Source organism: Micromys minutus (assembly GCF_963924665.1).
Source record: "Micromys minutus genome assembly, chromosome: 20".
Taxonomy (NCBI): Eukaryota; Metazoa; Chordata; class Mammalia; order Rodentia; family Muridae; genus Micromys; species Micromys minutus.
In genome coordinates this window covers 18,362,599-18,381,332 of record NC_137955.1, presented here as the reverse complement: position 1 = coordinate 18,381,332, position 18,734 = coordinate 18,362,599, and the positions used below count along the sequence as shown (strand labels likewise).

Below are 18,734 nucleotides of genomic sequence, written 5' to 3'. Positions count from 1 at the left end.
CAAATCCTAACAGTTCCTTTTTTCCAATGACTACTAAAATAACAAGTATACCTGTCTTTCTTTACCAATATGTCCTTTGTTGGTTTAATTCCAGGGGCCTAAGAAAGTAAAGATCTTCCTACCCATAGATCTGGCTACAAAGAAGATAATTTGGACCCTTGAGTAGTTCTGCTCATCCAGAGTCTAACTCAAGACTTCAGACCAGGACAAGTTGGATTTAGCAGTAGGAAAGTGTTCCAGTAGTACAGACGGTCAGCAAGTGGAACTTAGATATCTACTTGCCAGTAGGAATGCTCCAGTGACAATATCAAATGAACAAATAAAAGTATGTCTTGATTTCAACTATGCCCCTGACTCGACAAATGAAAAGGGGAGGGGTACTTCCTCCTTATTGATTCTTAGCAAATCAATAAGAAGAAAATTAAACACCTATTAAATAGTCAAGGCATTCTGCATCAGCAACTACTGCCAGGCACAGACCAGGATTACCCATGGTACAAGAGTAACCACATGTCCGCCACCCAATTCAACACCTAGGAGGAAACTGACGGGGAGTGGAAAGGTCTCATTTCCTGTTACTGAAAGTAGAGTCAGAAAGAGCTTGTTAAAACTGCATCCCAGGAAAGCAATCAACAATATCTGGACTGTTGGGAAATTGGACAAGACAAAGAATCTGGTTCTTTCCTGCAGATAAGTAAAAATGGGAGAAGAAATATGTTTCAGAAATGTTGAGATGACAAATACTTTAAAACATGAATAAAATGTCTTTTTTTAAAAAAGCTCGATATTGTGTGAGTTCCAGTGCAGCCAGCCAGTGCTACACAGAGAAACTATGTCTGGAAAACAAACAAGCAACTAACCAACCACAAAAATTTAAATACTCTGTTGGGATGTAATAAGTATTGGAAACTAAAGCAATATAGAAAAACAAGAATGCTTCTACACAAATATCAGAAATGATTGAAATTTTAATATGTAAGAACTTGTAAAGATTGTGGGACTCTTAAAGTTATTTAGATCTAGGGGATGAACAAGAAAGTAAGTGCTGAGGTTCAATAGTGATGTATTTGTGTGTCAAGTTGACAAGGGGTCAATTGTACTGGCTGGTTTTGTGTCAACTTGACACAAGCTGGAGTTAACCCAGAGAAAAGAACCTCCCTTGAGGAAATGCCTCCATGAGATCCAGCTGTAAGGCATTTTCTCAACTAGTGATGAAGGGGGGAGGGCCCAGCCCATTGTGGGTGGTGGCATCCCTGGGCTGGTAGACCTGGGATCTATAAGAAAGCAGGCTGAGCAAGCCAGGGGAAGCAAGCCAGTCAGCAACATCCCTCCATGGCCTCTGCATCAGCTCCTGCTTCCTGACCTGCTTGAGTTCCAATCCTGACTTTCTTTGGTGATGAACAGCAATGTGGAAGTGTAAGCTGAATAAACCCTTTCCTCCCCAACTTGCTTCTTGGTCATGATGTTTTGTTACACTCAAAACTTCATTCTTGGCCAATGACCGAGGCTCCACATGTTCTCTGAGCATAACCCAGTCTGTCTTAGGTTGATCCAATACCCCCCTTGCCTTGGGCACTAACACAAATGCAGTAGGAGTTCTAATACTCCCTCTGAAATGCCAACTGAATTTGCCTCATTTTCTCCAACCTTCTTCTCCACAGACACTTCTTCCACCAGGACTGGAAGGATATGATTTCCTCACATCTCTTAAAAATCACTTTTCTTCCATTTAAAACAAACAACTGTAAGTATACTGAAGCTGTGCCTTTAACATCAGTCCCCAGATTGTGTAGCTGCCCTGGTGTGATGGTCAGTCCAGATCATGAACCGGACAGAATCAGTGACTGCTGGAAGACAAGCCTCTGCGCCAGTTTTGAGGGGTGTTTCTGAGATGATTCACTGATGTGACAGGAGCCACCCTGAGGGGGAGTGATTCTATGCGCTGAGGTGCAAGGCTGAATACAAAGCAGAAAGCAAACTGAGCCCAGCGTTTGTCTACTTCCCAATTGCAGGCACAATTGTGAACAGCTGTCTCAGCCTCCCACCACCTCCCTCTCCACCATTAGTGTGACCTCAAACTAAGCCTAAAATAAACAAGGAAGCTGCTTTTGTTGGGAACTTGGTTACCAAATAAATAAATAAATAAATAAATAAATAAATAAATAAAAGACCAAAAAGCAAAACAAAACAAAAACAATTTAACAGCTTTCACTGTCAATCCACTGGGTGCGTGGTGGGGGCACGCATGGGTGGGTGGGTGTTGTGGTGAAGATCCAATCCAGTCCTTGTATATCTTTGGCTGCTAGGCAAAGGTTGTACTATCAACTATATCCTGAGCACCTCCTGGTTCCCCCAGCTTCCTTGCCTTGTGTCTTTATACAGAAAAAAATGGGCTGCCACACAGGAAGTCTATAGAAAGCACTAATGCTCTGCAGAGAACTGCTCAACAAAGCCAACTCCATGTGGAATGTGACAAAAGCCCACTGGTAACATCAGGCCTTGCATGTTGACAGCAAGGCCCGCATCACTTCCTCTTCATAGCAGTGTTTATTAAAGTTGGCCAAGAAAGGCCTGACTCCCTCCCAGATAGGTGTGATCATGAGGGACTCCCATGGTGTGGCACAGGTCTCTTTTGTGACTCGAAATAAAATCTTGAGGATCCGATAAGTCCAAAGGCCTTGCCCCTGATCTCCCTGAGGATCTCCACCATTTGATTAAGAAAGTTGCTGTCCGAAAGCATGCTTAGAGGGGCAGAAAGGATAAGAATGCTAAATTCCGCCTGATTTGGATAGAGGGCAGACTCACCCGTTGGCTCGATACTATAACACTAACCGGGTGCTCCCACCCAATTGAAAATATGTCTCTACTCTAGTGGCATAAATGCTGTTGTGTACACAATCAAAAAAAGTATAGCAGCTTACTAAAGGGAGCAAAAAAAAAAAAAAAAAAACCATAGCTAACTGTCAGATGAACATTATTAAAACACTCATATTCTCAACTAAATGCTTTCCCATGGTGCAAACCACAGCACAGCCTTTGTCTGCCACAGCCTTTCACAGGCCACCAATTACTCATGTTATGTCATGTTTTCCAGGACATTTTTGCAGCTTGCTTTACTTCTTGTCAAGGAATCAAAACATCAAAATTATGCAGAAAATTCCGCCCCTCCCCTGAAAATCTTTTTGTGGTTAACCAAGAAATTGACTGTGAGCTCAAGAAACAACATTTCAACTTCCCTCATATTGCCCAAGGGCGGCACATCTCTGCCATCTTGTTGCAAAACACCCATGACATCTACATCTCGAGGAGTGTAGAAATGTACGCGGTTTCTGGAATATACTAAAAATTCTGTGATTCCATAACTTTGGAAGCTGAGACAGGAGGATCACAATTTTAAGACCAGTCTAGACTATATTCTAAGAATTTATCTTCAACAAGAATTTGAAAATAAAAACAAAAACACTGTTCTTAATCCAATGTAATTAATTTGTAGCTGCCTAAATATATACATACCATGCTAACTAAATACATACCAAGATCTTGTATACATAAGATCTGGGTAGAAATTTTTTAGCAACTTGCCATCTTAAGAGGAATGGTAGGTACATCTACTCTGACCATTGAGAATCATGTTATCTTCAACAACATAACTGGAAACTTCTAAATAGTGTTTTCAAATATACTTCACAGCTTAGTGGAGCCTCAATAGTGCAACTATTATAAATTTGTACCCCAAGCCTCTCCAAGGTCTATAAATAATCTGGGGACTTTGTGGGAGAGCTATGGAGGGCTTCTTTGTATTTTATCCTTATTAACTGACAGTGATAGGAAGGAACCCTGAGCTTTTAACATTGTACGGAGCTAAGGTGAAGAAGTCAACTTCTCCTCCCATCGGGCTGTCAGCTGATGTTCTTCCCCTTACATCAGACCTTCCACTGTGTGGCCACCCAGGAAGGATCAGCTCTCTGTAGCTTCTAGTGACTACTCCTGCCTTGCACCTGTATGACTCTAAAAAATGAAACATCATGGCCCAATCACAAGGAAACATCCCCCAGTCAAAAAGCAAAGGCGGGCAGATCTGAGTTCAAGGCCAGCCAGGACTACACAGAGAAACCATGTCTAAATAAATAAATAAATAAATAAATAAATAAATAAATAAATAAATAACACCAAAGAAGAAGTGGAACTTAATCTGTGGTCCCCAGATTAAGACGCCCTACCGTGGGATTAAGTAGCTCTTGACAAAACTCTAACTTCTTATAAGAAGTCAAGCAGCCAGTCCTTTGAACACAGGTGTCCCTATTTCCAGATTCAAGACATAGTGATTCGCCCTCCCAACTGGCTGCACCATCGCTCAGTGGGCACTGACCAGAGCCTGGAAGTTACTTGGGCTTTGAACTTCCTACTCCTCAGGAACTCCACTGTAGGGACAAGAAACTAAGACACAGAGCTCCTATGTTATGTGCGATACAAAGACCAGTTGATCCCTTATGAACATATGACCTCAAATCTTTAACATAAAGGTCCAACCAAGATCCATTACACATCCTACAGTGCCATCAACAGACTTTCACAGAACTATCTAGTCAACAATTCTAATATTTCTGCTGCCAAGACCCTGGTTGGAAGGCAAGAGCTGCCTGCTGCCTCTGTCCTATCTGGTGCTCTAGTGGACTGTGTCCTGTTTCCTCTTTCTCTCCTTGTGAATGTCACTGCTTACTCACACACCTTTCTTCTTGGTACATGACCAGTTTTTATGTAATACTTGATGACTAGATGCTAAAAATATCACTAACTGCTTCAGGCCAATAAAGCATTCTAGGAGCTTTTCTTCCCTGCAGCAAGCAGTCCAGGAACGAACACACACATACACACACACACACACACACACCCACACCAGTCCATCTGCTCAAGCTCCTGACCCTACAACCTGAGAGGTCTTGCCTTGCCTGTGGCTAGGCACCAAGGTTGCATTTCATCATCTCCAGTGAGTGACATTACCAAACCTTAGGGCAGCTAAATTAGCATAGGTGCACCTCCAACTTCCGCTTCCGGTTTCCTCTTTCCCTCCTGGGGACCTTGCAAGGTCAGCTACTCACACCTCAGCTGGGTCAGCAACATAAACTCTCACCTCTGCGTCACCAGGCTCATCAAGAAAGTGGCCAGCTGATGTTTTGATTTTCATTGAGTTGTTTATTCTACAACATTGACACACTAAAAACAGGACAATTTGCGGAAGAGTAAACACTGGAAGTAACAATATGGAAACATTCTAATTGCAGTAATATAAGCCATGACTGCCAAATAGTCCATTATCAAAAGATCAATGTAAAAATCCCAGTCCTAGCAGAGAGAAGGAAAGATATTTTTCTCTCTCTCTAGGAACAACAGTGACACCTCCGCGAACTCATTAGTCAGGAGATAGTCCCTAAACTTAACCTAGTTAGGGTTAAAGCATTCAATGACCTTGTTGTCATAGATTTTGAATATATCACTTCAAAGATACTCATTCACTGTAGTAACAACAAGCATAGTTGCTTTAGTAACACTGCTAAAAGAAATGAATAATTTGGCCTTAAGAAGTTATTTGGCCCAGCACAGACCCTGGCGCCAGAAGGCCTGGGTTCCAAAGCCAGTTCCCACTTGGGATTGGTCAGTTCTCTGTCTCTGTGTATGTCTGTTTTCAGCTACAAACTGAAATAATAACCATGTTCACTTCAAAAAAAGAAGTTCAAGTCCTATTAAAAGGGGGAAAAAAATCAACTTCATGACTTTCTCAAGCAAATTTTTAAAAAAGTTTTTATGTTGAAAAAAAAAGTAATCACTTTTTTGTTCTGTCTTTAAACCAAAAGGTACATTTGTCCATTCTCCCAGGAACAGGGCCACACATTGCCCGTTCTCATTAAGTGAGTTTTTTGAGTGCAGCCAAGGTTGGCATTCTGACCCAAGATTTGTAACTAAGGTATTATGCTTGACTCTACAAAAAAAAAAAAAAAAAAAAAAACATGAAGCCAATAGAAATATCTATTTCCAAAAGGGCCAGAGGGAAAAAGAAAACAGATGCTGCAAAAGGGAGATGCTGTGAGTATTATTTACAAACAAAGCTGATGTTGAAATTATCAATGTCAAAATGTATCCTTGCTGGAAAACACAAACTCCAGTCACTAGGCCCATGGCCTCTAATGCCATTGCCATGGAGATGTGGCAAGTGAGGTTTAAGATCAACCAATTTTCATGAGACCTTTCTTTAAAAAGTGCACTTTAAAAAGTGCACGTCTATGGTGCAAATTCAAAGCCCACATACCAATAAACGGAGCTCCCACCATGAAAGCAATAAGAGCTACACCACCTGAGATGCACCCACAGCTCAGAGACTCGGTGTGCCAAAGTGACCGTCGGATCTGTTTTTCTTAAGTAAACATCAATTCAGACCTTTAAAAAGGCTTTACTTCATAAGAACTCTTACAACAGAAGAAAAGGTCCCAGCTCAAAATCTTGAAGCGTCTCCACGCGGACAAGGCTTTCTTTTATGGAAAAGACAGGCAGGCTAGCTGGATCTTTAAGATGGGAGACAGACAAACAGAAGTCATGGTTCGGCCTGGGTGCCAGTCCTTAGGATGCTCAGACTGGGAACACGTGAAGTTCAGGGAAAACCAGGAGTGCCATGCACTAATCAAGGCAATAAATACACAACGGGTTCTTTCAGTAAGAGCAGGAATCTGGTTTCATTTGAGCTATGAGAATAAAAAGTAGCTAAGAGTTAAGCCTTCTGTAGGTTAAGTAAATACCTAGCACAGTCTTAGTTAATAAGGTATTTCTTGTTGTAGCCTTGAGCGTTAATCCTTGACTTCCAGGCACCAGGCTGTGCTGAGTGGGACTTGTGTTCTGAAATACACTCCATGAGGCTGGACAAAGATTTCTCCCCTGTATTCCTGTCAAATAAGTGCTTCATCTCACAGAGGCAACAGACAACTAGAGTATGCGTGTGTGTGCTTATAAATAATCAGCAAATAAATAACACAGGAATATGGATTTGACTTTTACAAGAATAAATCCCAAATGCTGTAAGACAAACGTGTGAATACAGAAGAACTGCACAACATTTTCAACAAACACACACACACACACTAGAAACACTGTGCTTCTCCTTTAGATGTTTTGTGTACTATTGTTCTTTCTAGAAAACCCCATTGTGGTTTTTATTGTTTCTATGTGCCCTTTCACCAATAAAAGACGGTCTATGAAAAAATAAAATAAAATAAAAAAAAAAAACGTTTTTTAAAATTTTCAGATAAATGGGTGGTGGATCTAGAAACCCAGACCCAAAGAGAGAAATATGGTATGTTTTCTCTTATATGTGGGTCTTAGCTTTTAAGCTTTCAATGTGTGTTCTACAGTCTGTATAACCACAGAGGTTAGGTACTGAGTAAGGAACAGGGATAGAGGGTCTCCCAGGGAAGGGCATTTAGGATACATTGTTATAAAGGGACAGTGGTAAGAGGGAGCCCTCCTGGAGTAGAGGACTAAATGGGGAGAGGGGAGAAGAGAAAGGAGGGAGAGAATGTGGGGAGGGACAGCCGACACTAAAAGCCATCTGAGGGGCCCATGTGGAAACCTACTACTATAGAAGCATCTTAAAATATATACAGTTATGAAAGAAATCCAAGAGGTGTCATCAGTAAGAGACAATGCCCCCACTAGACTCTTAAGCCACCAAGTCAAACCTCCAGTCCCAGCAATAGGTTACATCTATTTAAATAATTGGCCAAAGTGACACCAAAGAAATTGCCAAACATCTCAGGCTATTGCCAAAGCTATTTGTTGTTTTCCAAAACCGTTGGTGAGTCCCTATTACTGATACAGCACTAGTATAATTCACCAAACATGGGAAGGTAGAGCCGGCGCCTACCTAGAGGCTTCAACCTGAATGCCTGGTGTTTGTGGTGCTGGAAAGTACTCTTTGCTACCAGGGGAGAAATTGAACTGTCAACCCAGCGACAAACCCTGGAGTAGTGACACTAACACAGAAGTGACCCACCAGTCTGACTGGATTTAAGCACACTGCATGAAATGAAACCTGTTTCTAACACGACTGTGGTGGCCAAGAACCCCAGACTAGATGGGCCATGGGCCTAAGGGAAAACCTAATAAAACTATCCTCAGTCTTCCTAAACACACACACACACACACACACACACACACACACACACACACACACACCAAAAAATCCCCATCACACACTGCTATTGGCCTGGAAAATCTGCCCCATACACTGTCTAGACACGTGAAACAAAGACTAGAGAAACAGTTCAGAAGACTGGGGAAACAGTCAAAAATTGCATGACTTTTAAAAAGTAAAACACTTGTTCCTAATGTATTTAACAGGCTGAAAGAGTTTAGATTCTAATTGTGCCATTTTAATGTTTTTTTACCAGAACCGACTGCCCTCACTAATTTAAAACTTCTACAGTCATTTGGCATATTGAAAACCCAAGCTGGAAAAGGCCAAAGTCATGCCTTATTTTAACACCTTTTAAAACGTATTTTGGCATTGAAACAGGATCTACTTACCTGTCACTGAGATATTATAGCTCTCCAAGGAAAGGTCTGAGTACTTTGCCTTCATTTCTTCTCGAAAAAGTAGACTTGTAAAAGCCGGATCTGCAAGACAAATTGTGTGTGGTTATATTTTAGATATCCTCACCAAGACTGGGTGACTATTTGAAAAACAGGTTAGAGCTGGTCAGATAGCTGGCATAGTGGGTAAAGGTGTTTGCTGCCTAGCCTGATGACCAGTTTGGATGTGTCTTTGCCTTGTGTGTTGTGTTAGCATGTATATATATGTGTGTGTGTGTGTGTGTGTGTGTGTGTGTGTGTATGTGTGTGTGTGTGTGTGTATAGCATATCTATATATGTGTATATACATATATATAGCACATCTATACATATAGAGCGTATATAACACACACATGAGATAAAGGGGTCTGGTCAACATTCTTTTCCTAATAAGCATTATTCATTCCCATTCTTCAGCACAGCACATAGGGGTAAGTTCAAGCTACTTACCACTCAGTGCTCTTTAGGGAGAAAAAAATAGGTAGGAAAGTGAGTCATGTGACAGCCGTCTGACCTTGAATGTTGCCAAGCATATATCCCCTTACTTGGAAGCCCTCCTTTCCTGGCTTGGCTGACCACTGTGAGATTTCTCTCACGTGCCCTATCACAGAAACAAGGGAGATCTTTTCAGAGGGGTCCCCTCACTCAGTCTGATGATCGTTATTATGATTCACACAGCCAGGCCAGTCGGAGAGTGACAATTTTAGGGGGCGGGGCTTTGTGGCATTTTTATTCTGACCCCACTTAACAAATTAAGGATAAAAGCACCCGATATACAGTGTGTGTAGACAAGGGGTGGGGTAACCGGCTGTTTGGGTCACAATTGACTGAGAGTCATTAACATTTCAGAGCGGCACTTATTCCTAGTATTAACTGTCCCAAGTATTAAGTGTGTCATTCACAAATTAGCATGGGCTCCACAGAGTGAAAACCAAACTCTAGAAAGGGCATGAGATCATAGTCAGGAGATCACGGCTGGGGTGATTCTTCTTTTCATCTCCAAGATCAAACTATGAAAGACACTATCTGGAATCTACATTAGAAAAATGCAGACAAAGGGGATCTAAGGCTGAAGCTGGATGAAAGAAAACCTTAGCTCACAGAAGCTGAAATAATAAGGAAAAAGCAGACCACCAGATGCAAGAGGATCTGGAGAATTCCATAACATACTAGCTGATTTAAGCCATTTCTAACTACCAGTTCACATACTAAACGCCAAAAAACCCCAGATTTGTAACCCTGATACCACCTGAGTGCTAATGCCACATCTTCATTAAACTATCAGTTTTTTTATCTGATTATCTTATTTTGGTTTCTCAAGATAGGGTTTCTCGGAGTAGCCTTTTGGCTATCCTGGAACTCGATCCATAGACCAGGCTGGCCTTGAACTCAACACATCAGCCAGCATCTATCTCCTGAGTGCTGGGCTTAAAAAACTAAGCCACCTTTGCCCAGCTAAAGCATCATCTTTATCAGGTTCTACTTTACATGAACATGCAAAAGAATTCCTTAAGGAAGCAGCCTGAACAGATGCTACGGTATAAAAGCAGGGGAGGAGACATTAGAAGAGTAAAAGCGAGTCCTCTGTTTGGACATTTTCTATAACCAAAGGAGCCTGGAAGTCTCTGCTTCTCTGAGGACAGCTGGCATCAGTAGAATAATTTAGCAAGCATGTGTGTGCAGCAGAAATTGGCAGGGGAAGGACTCAGCCAGATGTGGTTTGGATGCGTCCCTGAAAGGATCAGGCTGAGTCACAAAAAAAAGAAAAAAATGGAGAGGTAAGACTTGCATGACCCAAGCCAAGTTGGGCCGGTGGCTTGTGACCTGAACTGTCAAAATGGGGTCGATACAGTTCAATGCTTTGATGGCAATTACTCTACAGTAAATATCAATTCTGGGGCTAAGCAGGGAGGGGATTAGAAGAAGTCAACATAAATACTGGGAGACGGTGCCAAGTTTAAAACATGCATTCTTCGAGGTATTACAATCACCCTCTTCTTAATCATTTCTGGACATTTTCCACCTGGCTTTCTCTCACAGGTAGTGGCAAGACACCAACAGAAAATAACAAATGGTGGTTGTTCCAGAGATTAGAGGATTTTCTTCTTCTTCCCTCAGCAGGAGAGATGGTGCATGAAGATAATGCCTCAAAGAACTGAGTGATAACCTGATTTTACCTATTGTTACATGATGTGAAAAACGGTTTCCATCTAGGTGTTTCTCACATACTACATATTAAAATAGATCTCACTAGAACAGAAGGGCTTATACTTGATGAAGTATAATGAACTAAAGGTTACAGTCCTTCTAAAACTATTGAGTTTTCACTCTCTGGACTTTGTGCACTGTTCAAAAGAAGCCAACTGGGGGGGGGGGGGTCAGGCAGAAGAACTGTTAGAAAATTATGAAGCATCGTGAGATTTGTCTTTACTTAAGAAAATAAATCCATTCAAAATGTGCATCTCCTACAAAAATAACTATTTCCTCTAAACATGAAGACTACAGGTCAGATGATTCAGGCCTGCCTGTGATCGGTGCACTTATTCAAAAGGCTGAGGCCTTTGAATTCAAGTCCTGCCTGGGTATATTCTTGGAGGCAGTGAAATACTGCCTCAAAATAATAGAAGACTGGGGTATGTCCATGGTCGGACACTTGTGGGCCTGTGTAAAATACTCTGTTTAGCCCCAATACTTAGAAAATATTTAAAAGGAGAACATTTTCCCCAATATCTCTTCATTGCATCTTCCCTAGATATTTTTTTAAATGCATTTGTATGTGCGTGTGCCTTAAGCATGTGTGTATCACGTGCTCACACAGGTCTGTGGAGACCAGAATAGCATCAGCTCCCATTGAACTTACAGGTGGTCATGAGCTGCCTGATGGATGTTGGGAACAAAGCTGAAGAACAGAACATTTCTCCTAACTGTGGGGCTATCACTCCACGGCCTCTTCATTCCATTTCCATGGTTTGGATCTTATCCTTTTTGTAATGGAACAACTCAGCGGTAGAGCATTTGTCTTGCATGTATAAAACTTTGTATTCAAGCCACAGCACGGAAAAAAAAAGAGGTGGCAACTTATTTATTATGTCTCATCCATATAGTTTATTACTACTATCACTAAACACTCTTTAGATTATTTTTAGTGAATCCTCATTTTTAACATTCTACATACGGTATTATATTAGAAAACAAAATGCTATGACTTAGAAACAGGTAAGATATACTAGTGATAAGTATGAAAATCAGTGTATTCCTTCATGGAGGCAATGTTATAACGGAACCACAGGACTGCATGGTATAGTTTACTACTTCGTTAAGACTGATCACTACCAGGTAAAATCCTGCTCATGTACAATGCATTTGGAATTACATTTCTAGGTCCTAGGTATCTAGTATTCCCATCCCCTATAATACATTGTGGACATTGTATTTCAGAGTTTATTGAAAAAATAAAAATAAATTTTAAAAAAGCTGTAATGAAATGTTCTGATGGTATCATTGAAAAGTCAAGATGAATAATCTTCCAAACAGGTAACTAGTATATTTCAGATAATATAAGAATTACCAGACAAGAAGACCATTTATAGTTGACTTTTTAAAAAAATTAAGGTTTAACGACAAGCACAATGTATACTTTTATATGATCTCTTAAGACACTCAACAATAAAACAGCCCTACAACCAAGTATTATCCAGACAAAAAAAAAAAAAAAAAAGAAGAAAAGAAAAAGAAAAAAAAAAAAGATGTGAAACTGAGAAATCTTGGCTTTGAGTAGACAGGCCTCCAACCCTGTTCTTAATTAAGTATGGTGTTTTTCCCAACCTGCAAACCAGCCTGTAAACCCCGCCGGCCCCGTCTGCTCCACACAGTTTACACACAAACAATTTAAATCACAAATATAAAGTCAGTCTTCACGGGTGACTAAAAGCCTCCTTGCCTGAGTCTAACTTCAAGGATCATTTTAGGAAGAAGCTGGGTGGCTGGGTCACTGAAGCAAAAACCAGCTACGGCTTGCTCCTTGCCCCTAGATATATGGCAAAGACAATCTGAGCATTCAGATCAATCAAAATTCCATTTCAGGTTCTTGACTTGTGTAACTGAAAGACCAAAAAAGATTTTTGTGCTTGAGCGTGATGGCACACGCCTGTAATCTCGGCAGCTGGGAGGTTGTGGCAGGACTATCAAGAACTCAATTTTAGCCTTGGGTGCCAGTGAGTCTGAGGCCAACCACAGATATGTACCCCCCCCAAAAAAAATAAGACAAAAGCAGGAGACCTGTCTAGGCTTAAGATGAATACATTAGTTATGCTAATGTAATTCAGTAACTTAGAAAACAGGGGTTGTGGGGGATGGCACTTGTTAAAATGAAGAGCACCATCTCCAAAGAATTCTCTTCTTTCTATAAGGTCACAGAAATATTCCGTTACACCCGAATGATGATAATACCTGAAGGAGTTTATTTTTAATAAATTCTTGTAACAGACTTTTCTTTTCCTTCTATGTTAGTGTGTGTGTGCTGAGTTGTTGAGTCACAAGGTTGTCCTTGTTATTGTGAAATATGAGAAGCTAGAGGAATGCAGAGAGAGAGAAGTCAGCTAGCCTCAGTATACAAGTATACATCTATTCTGTTTAAGATATGCTTTTTCTAAAATAGTAGCAGGAGCTGAAGGGACAGCTAGCAGCTAAGACCACTTACTGCTCCCACAGACAGTGTTCCTCAGACCTACCCCATGTGGAGAGTTCCGAGGAATACCCTTCTGTTCCACCAGCATCTATTCACACACAGGTGCATGCACACATACACCTGATTTTAAAAAGGGGGGGGGGGGTACCAAACACACAGGTGATCAGTTCTCAACTGCTGCTTTAATGGGATCCCTATGGTAAAATCAAGCTTTCTCCGAAAAAGCTCAGTTAACATTGTTTCTCTTCAAACAATCTCGGGTTTATAGAAAATTTCAAGAACTGACATTTCCCACTGATCCACGTGAGAGGTACAAGGCTGATGAAGAGAAATCCGCACGATGGTTTTACTGAGGCTTTCCTGCAAAGGAAACATCCCACAGCACCCCAGGCTTCCCTGAACTCAGGAAGCTGACATGCACTCCTGCTCAGTCTCTCCAAGGTGCATCTGTACTGAAGGCCAGGTCAGAAGCACAGCACAGGCTTCCCTTTTCCATCCTCCTTCCCTGCAGCAGCTCTGGTCTGACCACACCTCGATTCCCTTAGGAGAATCCAGCCCTAATGTTACTCTTCTCCTTCGGAATTTGTAAGATATTTTTTTTTTCTAGAAAATTCCTTTTTAAAATTGCAAAGTTCTTTGTGCTTCAGGAAACGGTCCCCTAGTTTAATGAATAGTTATCAGTCCGGACTCATGAATTCTGATATTGTTTAAGAATATCACCATTAATATAGCACTCTGCAGATTAATGAGGATCACGAGCACAAAGCCAGCCCCAGCTACACAGCAAGGCCCTCTCAGCTCATTACCTCCATCACCAGTTCCTAGGATTTATTGGGATACTGTTTCCCAATCTGTGCTGTGGGAACCCCTTTAACTGGCTCCTGACTCTTTCAGACATGACTCATCTTCCTTTAGGTACTTCCCTATCTGGTACAGGAGGTCCCAGGTCTGCACACCACCCCAGCTCGGAAAGCAGCCATTTCTCCAGAATTATTAAAAATAGTGCTCGAAGCCAACATCTAGGTATTAAGTATATTTACTGTTTAGAAACCAGTGGACAGAGCCATCAATATGTGCATGCACACTCAAACACACACATGTATAATATGTATATCACATGTATATATTATACATGTATCTGTACGTATGGGACACAGATAAAGGGACAGAGATTTATAGTCATAATTCACACTGAGAACATCAGAGTTTTTCCTTCCTTTATTTTTCTCTTCCTAATGGAAACCCTGCATCTTGCTTTCCTTCAGATTTCCTTACTGCTTTAACTGAAGCACCAACTTCCTCTTTTAAAGTCAAAGAAAATGAGTCTAATTCATCAGGCTACACACCACACAGAGGTGGCTGTGCTGTGACCCACTCCCGTGTATATAAATGACACCCCACTGCAGCTGCCACATCTGTCCCCACACATCTGCACTTCACATCCGCTCAGGCTTGACCTTCTTTACCGGTCTGCCCTGGAATGTGGGTCAGGTATTAACTGTCTACATGTGTTCAAGTCCTTGTTGCCTTGCTGAGCTCTGAGACCAGGGCTAAGCTAATCTTCCCAGGTGTAACTTCTTCACTGTGCTGAATCTAACCTCAATCCTCAATTTGCCTCTCTGGGGGAAAGCCATCCTCACTAGAATGTGTGATTCTAGCTCCACCCACCAGATAAGGGTCCCTCCTACTTCTGTTCTTCCAATTACTATAAGATCACTCAGGAAAATATGAAGAGAAGCTAAGGCAGGGTGATTAAATACCAGAAGGAAAAGTAAGTTGAGCATATTCTTAACAAAAGTTTACAGAATTTTAATTATGTCCAAATTTTTAAACATCAGAAATATATAAGCCAATTGAAGATGGACTTATAATAAATCTCTTCACTTAACCAGTTTAAATACCTTACGAGACAAAAACTGCTAGTGTTTACTACAAACAGAATGCCAGGCAGATGTTGGCATGTAAGTAAGATTCATTCCAATAAGTGTTTACTAGTTTGCAATATCATGTCTAGTAGGGAAGAGAATCAATGAAGCATACAAGCTATGTCTTTGGAAGTCAAAATGCCAGTTTCAAATTATTCCATTGAAAGTGTTTCAAAAAAAAAAAAAAATCAACTCAATTTGTTCCACAGGGTAACACTAATAATGATGTCAGAATATTCCCACTTACCTGTTCCTTTTTTCAAAGATATTTTTAGGTCTCTTATTTAGTTGAAAACCCAGGGCTGCCCAGATGACTTAGCAGGTTGAGGCAACTGTTGGCAAGCCTCAGGACCTGAGTTCAATTCCCAGAACCCACAAGGGAGGACAGACAACTAGCCTCAAGCTGTCCTCTGATGATCACATGTGCACTGCAGGATCCATGCATGGTCACACGTGTATGTACACACACAAAACAAACAACAAAAATATTAAGGACATTGAAGAAATCAGTGACTCACCCCTCTGGGCCTCCAGGACTCAAACACTGCACGTGTGCTTCACACAAACAGACTCACACAGGTAGGTGCCCTTGGTCACTTCTTCTAAATTCTGGAGGGCACACCCAGTGATCTCAGAGAGAACTGTGTTTAAAGGAAACAGGCTGTGGAGGAAGAATGACTTAACTCTAAACTTTCTGCTCTACTACTAAACTCACTACATCGTACTGAGACAATTGCTTAACTGAATTCCCCTTTCAACTTCCTCTTTTGAAAGTCTCGGAAAATAAAATCTAATTCATCAGGCTATATATACTGCACAGTGCCATACCAGGTGCACACCTCTTACAGCATATTAGTACAGTGATTTAGATTATTGATACTGACCCCCCCAAATGTCTTCTTTTAACAGAACACCCATTTCTAAGTAATTCGAAGTAGAAATACAAAATCATCCAGTAAACCTTGCTGTATTTCTTTACTAAAGGCCATGATGTATCTCATTCAAAAAATACTGAATCTAGAAAGGGCTGCAGTGGCCTCATCATTTTATAAATAATTATCCATTCACCTACCCATCTATTTACTTATTTTTATGTATATGAGTGCTTTGCCTACCCCTATTCCAGTTCCTCAAAGAGGCCAGAAGAGGTCATCAAATAGAACCCCCTGGGACCGAAGTTATAGATGGTTGGTCTTGAGCTGCCGAAAGGGTGCTGGGAATTCAGACGCCTGCCTTTCAAGTTTTGTAACTTTCACCTGAGCTGAGTCTTCTGCTTCACCTGCTTCCCAGTTTCTTCCCTCCAGAAGCGAGGTGTGTCCATTAACTTCAACGTGATGTCAGCGACTGTGTAGCAATATGCCCTGTGGGGTCCCCCCCCCCCATGTGATTTTAGCCTGCTTTGATTCACAGAGAATTTACAAAACTATTAAAGCCCATGCTGACTTCTAAGCTAAATGAATCAGTTGGTTCCAGGGCAAGACCTGGATATCAGTCTTTTTGAAGCTCTCCAAAAAATTCTCCCAAAACAAAAACAAACAAAACCACCACCACGTGGAGAAGCACAACTTTGAGGACTAACCCAAAATACACTGAATCTCAGAACAGCAGTGTAGGCTGGATTTGTGGCTCCATGGTGGAGCTCCCTTTGTGCACGTAGGCCCATGCTCACAGTACTGAGGAAGACGACAGGGGAAGGAAGTTCAGAGGGAAGGAGGCAGAAAGGAAGAGAGGGGGAGGGGAGGAACAAGAAGAGGAAAGGGGGAAGGAAAAAAAGTGGGTTAGAAAGAGGCTATACTATTCGGAAGCAAAGAATAAATGGTGAGGGGCAGAGGGCAGAGGAACCAGGTCCGCCTAGGAAGGGCACAGGGGCGACCAGTCATGTCCTAAATCAGGCAAACAAATGTGTGACCAGGAAGTCAAGAGACTAGAAGAATCCACTTTAACTCATCCGCAGCCCCGTGTGTGTGCGCCTTTGATCATTTTCTTTTCTTTATACTATGTTCAACCAATCTACATGCTACACACTCATGGAAATAATTTATCATAGCTCATACTTAGTGTGGAACACGTCTGGGTTTAGCTCCCAGCGAGCCAGTCTTTCTTTCAACTGTTTGAGAAGTTGGTGGTGACTTGAACGGGAGCTAAGACTCCACAGACACAGAAACTAGCACTGAAAAGCATTGGCTCGCTTGCAATAGAGAAAGTATAAACAGGTGAGGTCGCATGGCAAAATAGATCTTGAGTCGGTAAAGTTTTTCACGGAAATCCTTCTGTCCACGTGCCCTAAACACGCACGCAACCCAACACCCTCGAAAATTACCTTGTTTTTTTTTTTTATAAAGATCGTGGTGTAAAGACAACACACACGTACCATTTTCTTATCTCAACTTACTGGAGTTGGCTGGCTGTCGCGATTTTTACCCTCTGCTCTAAAACACATCCTCAAAGTCAACGCCTGCCAGGAGGAAAGGTGATACGAGAGCCTCGCTGTGGCCTCTAGTGAAAGGACCTGGCCCCAGGGAATGTGGACTCATAATCACGCCACACTAGCAGGACCCCCTGGTAGCCCCCGCATGAACCCACGCACTCTATTTATCCCAGTTCGTAGGAAGAATCAGACCCTGTCCCAGTACCCGCTCCCGAGATCAAACTGGGCTTTACCGGGACGGAATCACCCCTAGACCCGGCGGTTGCAGAGCCACAAGAGCTCCCACGTTTCTCCTAGGGTAACCTGCGCCCAGCCAATGAAAAGCCACCCCCGCTCCGCTCCGTAGCCGCCTGCATCCCCCGCGGCTCCTGCGCGAGCGGCCAGGGATGTCGTCCGGCTGCAGGTTCGCCGCCACTGCGCCTCTTCCGGTGCACCCAGAGCCCTCCCCGAGCCAGACCCCACACCCCAGGCACCTGCGGGATCGCCCTCAGCCCGATCCAGGAGCGTCGCCGCCAGGAGACATAGAAGGAGGAGCGGGCAACCAGGCGCCACAAGCGCTCTCAGGCCAGTGTGCGAGCGCATGGCGCGGGCGGGTCGGTCCAGGAGGTCGGCTGCGATCGGTCTCTGTTTGTCCCTTTTGTACACTTGCTGGTAACCCGGAGCCCACTGCCAGCCGCGGGGACAGGATACGCGAGAAAAAGCGGAGTGGGAGGGGCCCGGCCGCCCTGGCCACCACCCACGAGACGCTCCCAGCGCACCCGAGGCCGGCCCAGCGTTGCGTCTGCCCTCCATCAATTATGCAGCCCGCTGCCGGCGCGCCCGGATGTGCTGTGCAACCCTGGCGCCCAATCCTCTCCCGCCCCCACCTCTCCACTAGCCCAGGTTGGGGAGGGAGCTCGCTCATCAAGCCAGCCAAGGGTCTAACCCATCACCTCCCGGCCGGGTTACAATTCCCTACACAGTGTGCTTTCCATCGGTTGGATGGGTTCGCAAATCTACTTCGATGAGACAGATGAAAAGGATCGGATGGTTCTGCTCCGGTACATCTTTGGATGTACAAAGGTTTCTCTCTCTCTCT

General features: G+C 42.7%; 1 protein-coding gene across 1 annotated transcript in view; it reads right to left on the bottom strand.

Annotated features, from left to right (window-relative positions):
- Positions 1 to 18,263, bottom strand: part of EMB (embigin) — a gene marked incomplete at its 3' end in the record, with an annotated part of 43,521 nt that extends 25,258 nt beyond the window's left edge. Inside the window, exons 1-2 of the mRNA XM_080933739.1 lie at positions 18,130 to 18,263; positions 8,572 to 8,661 (exon numbers count right to left, since the gene is read on the bottom strand). Coding sequence (XP_080789865.1) covers positions 8,572 to 8,661; positions 18,130 to 18,238 — 199 coding nt within the window. The 5' untranslated portion in view covers positions 18,239 to 18,263. The remainder of the gene's footprint in view (positions 1 to 8,571; positions 8,662 to 18,129) is intronic.
- Between the last annotated feature and the right edge of the window lie 471 nt (positions 18,264 to 18,734).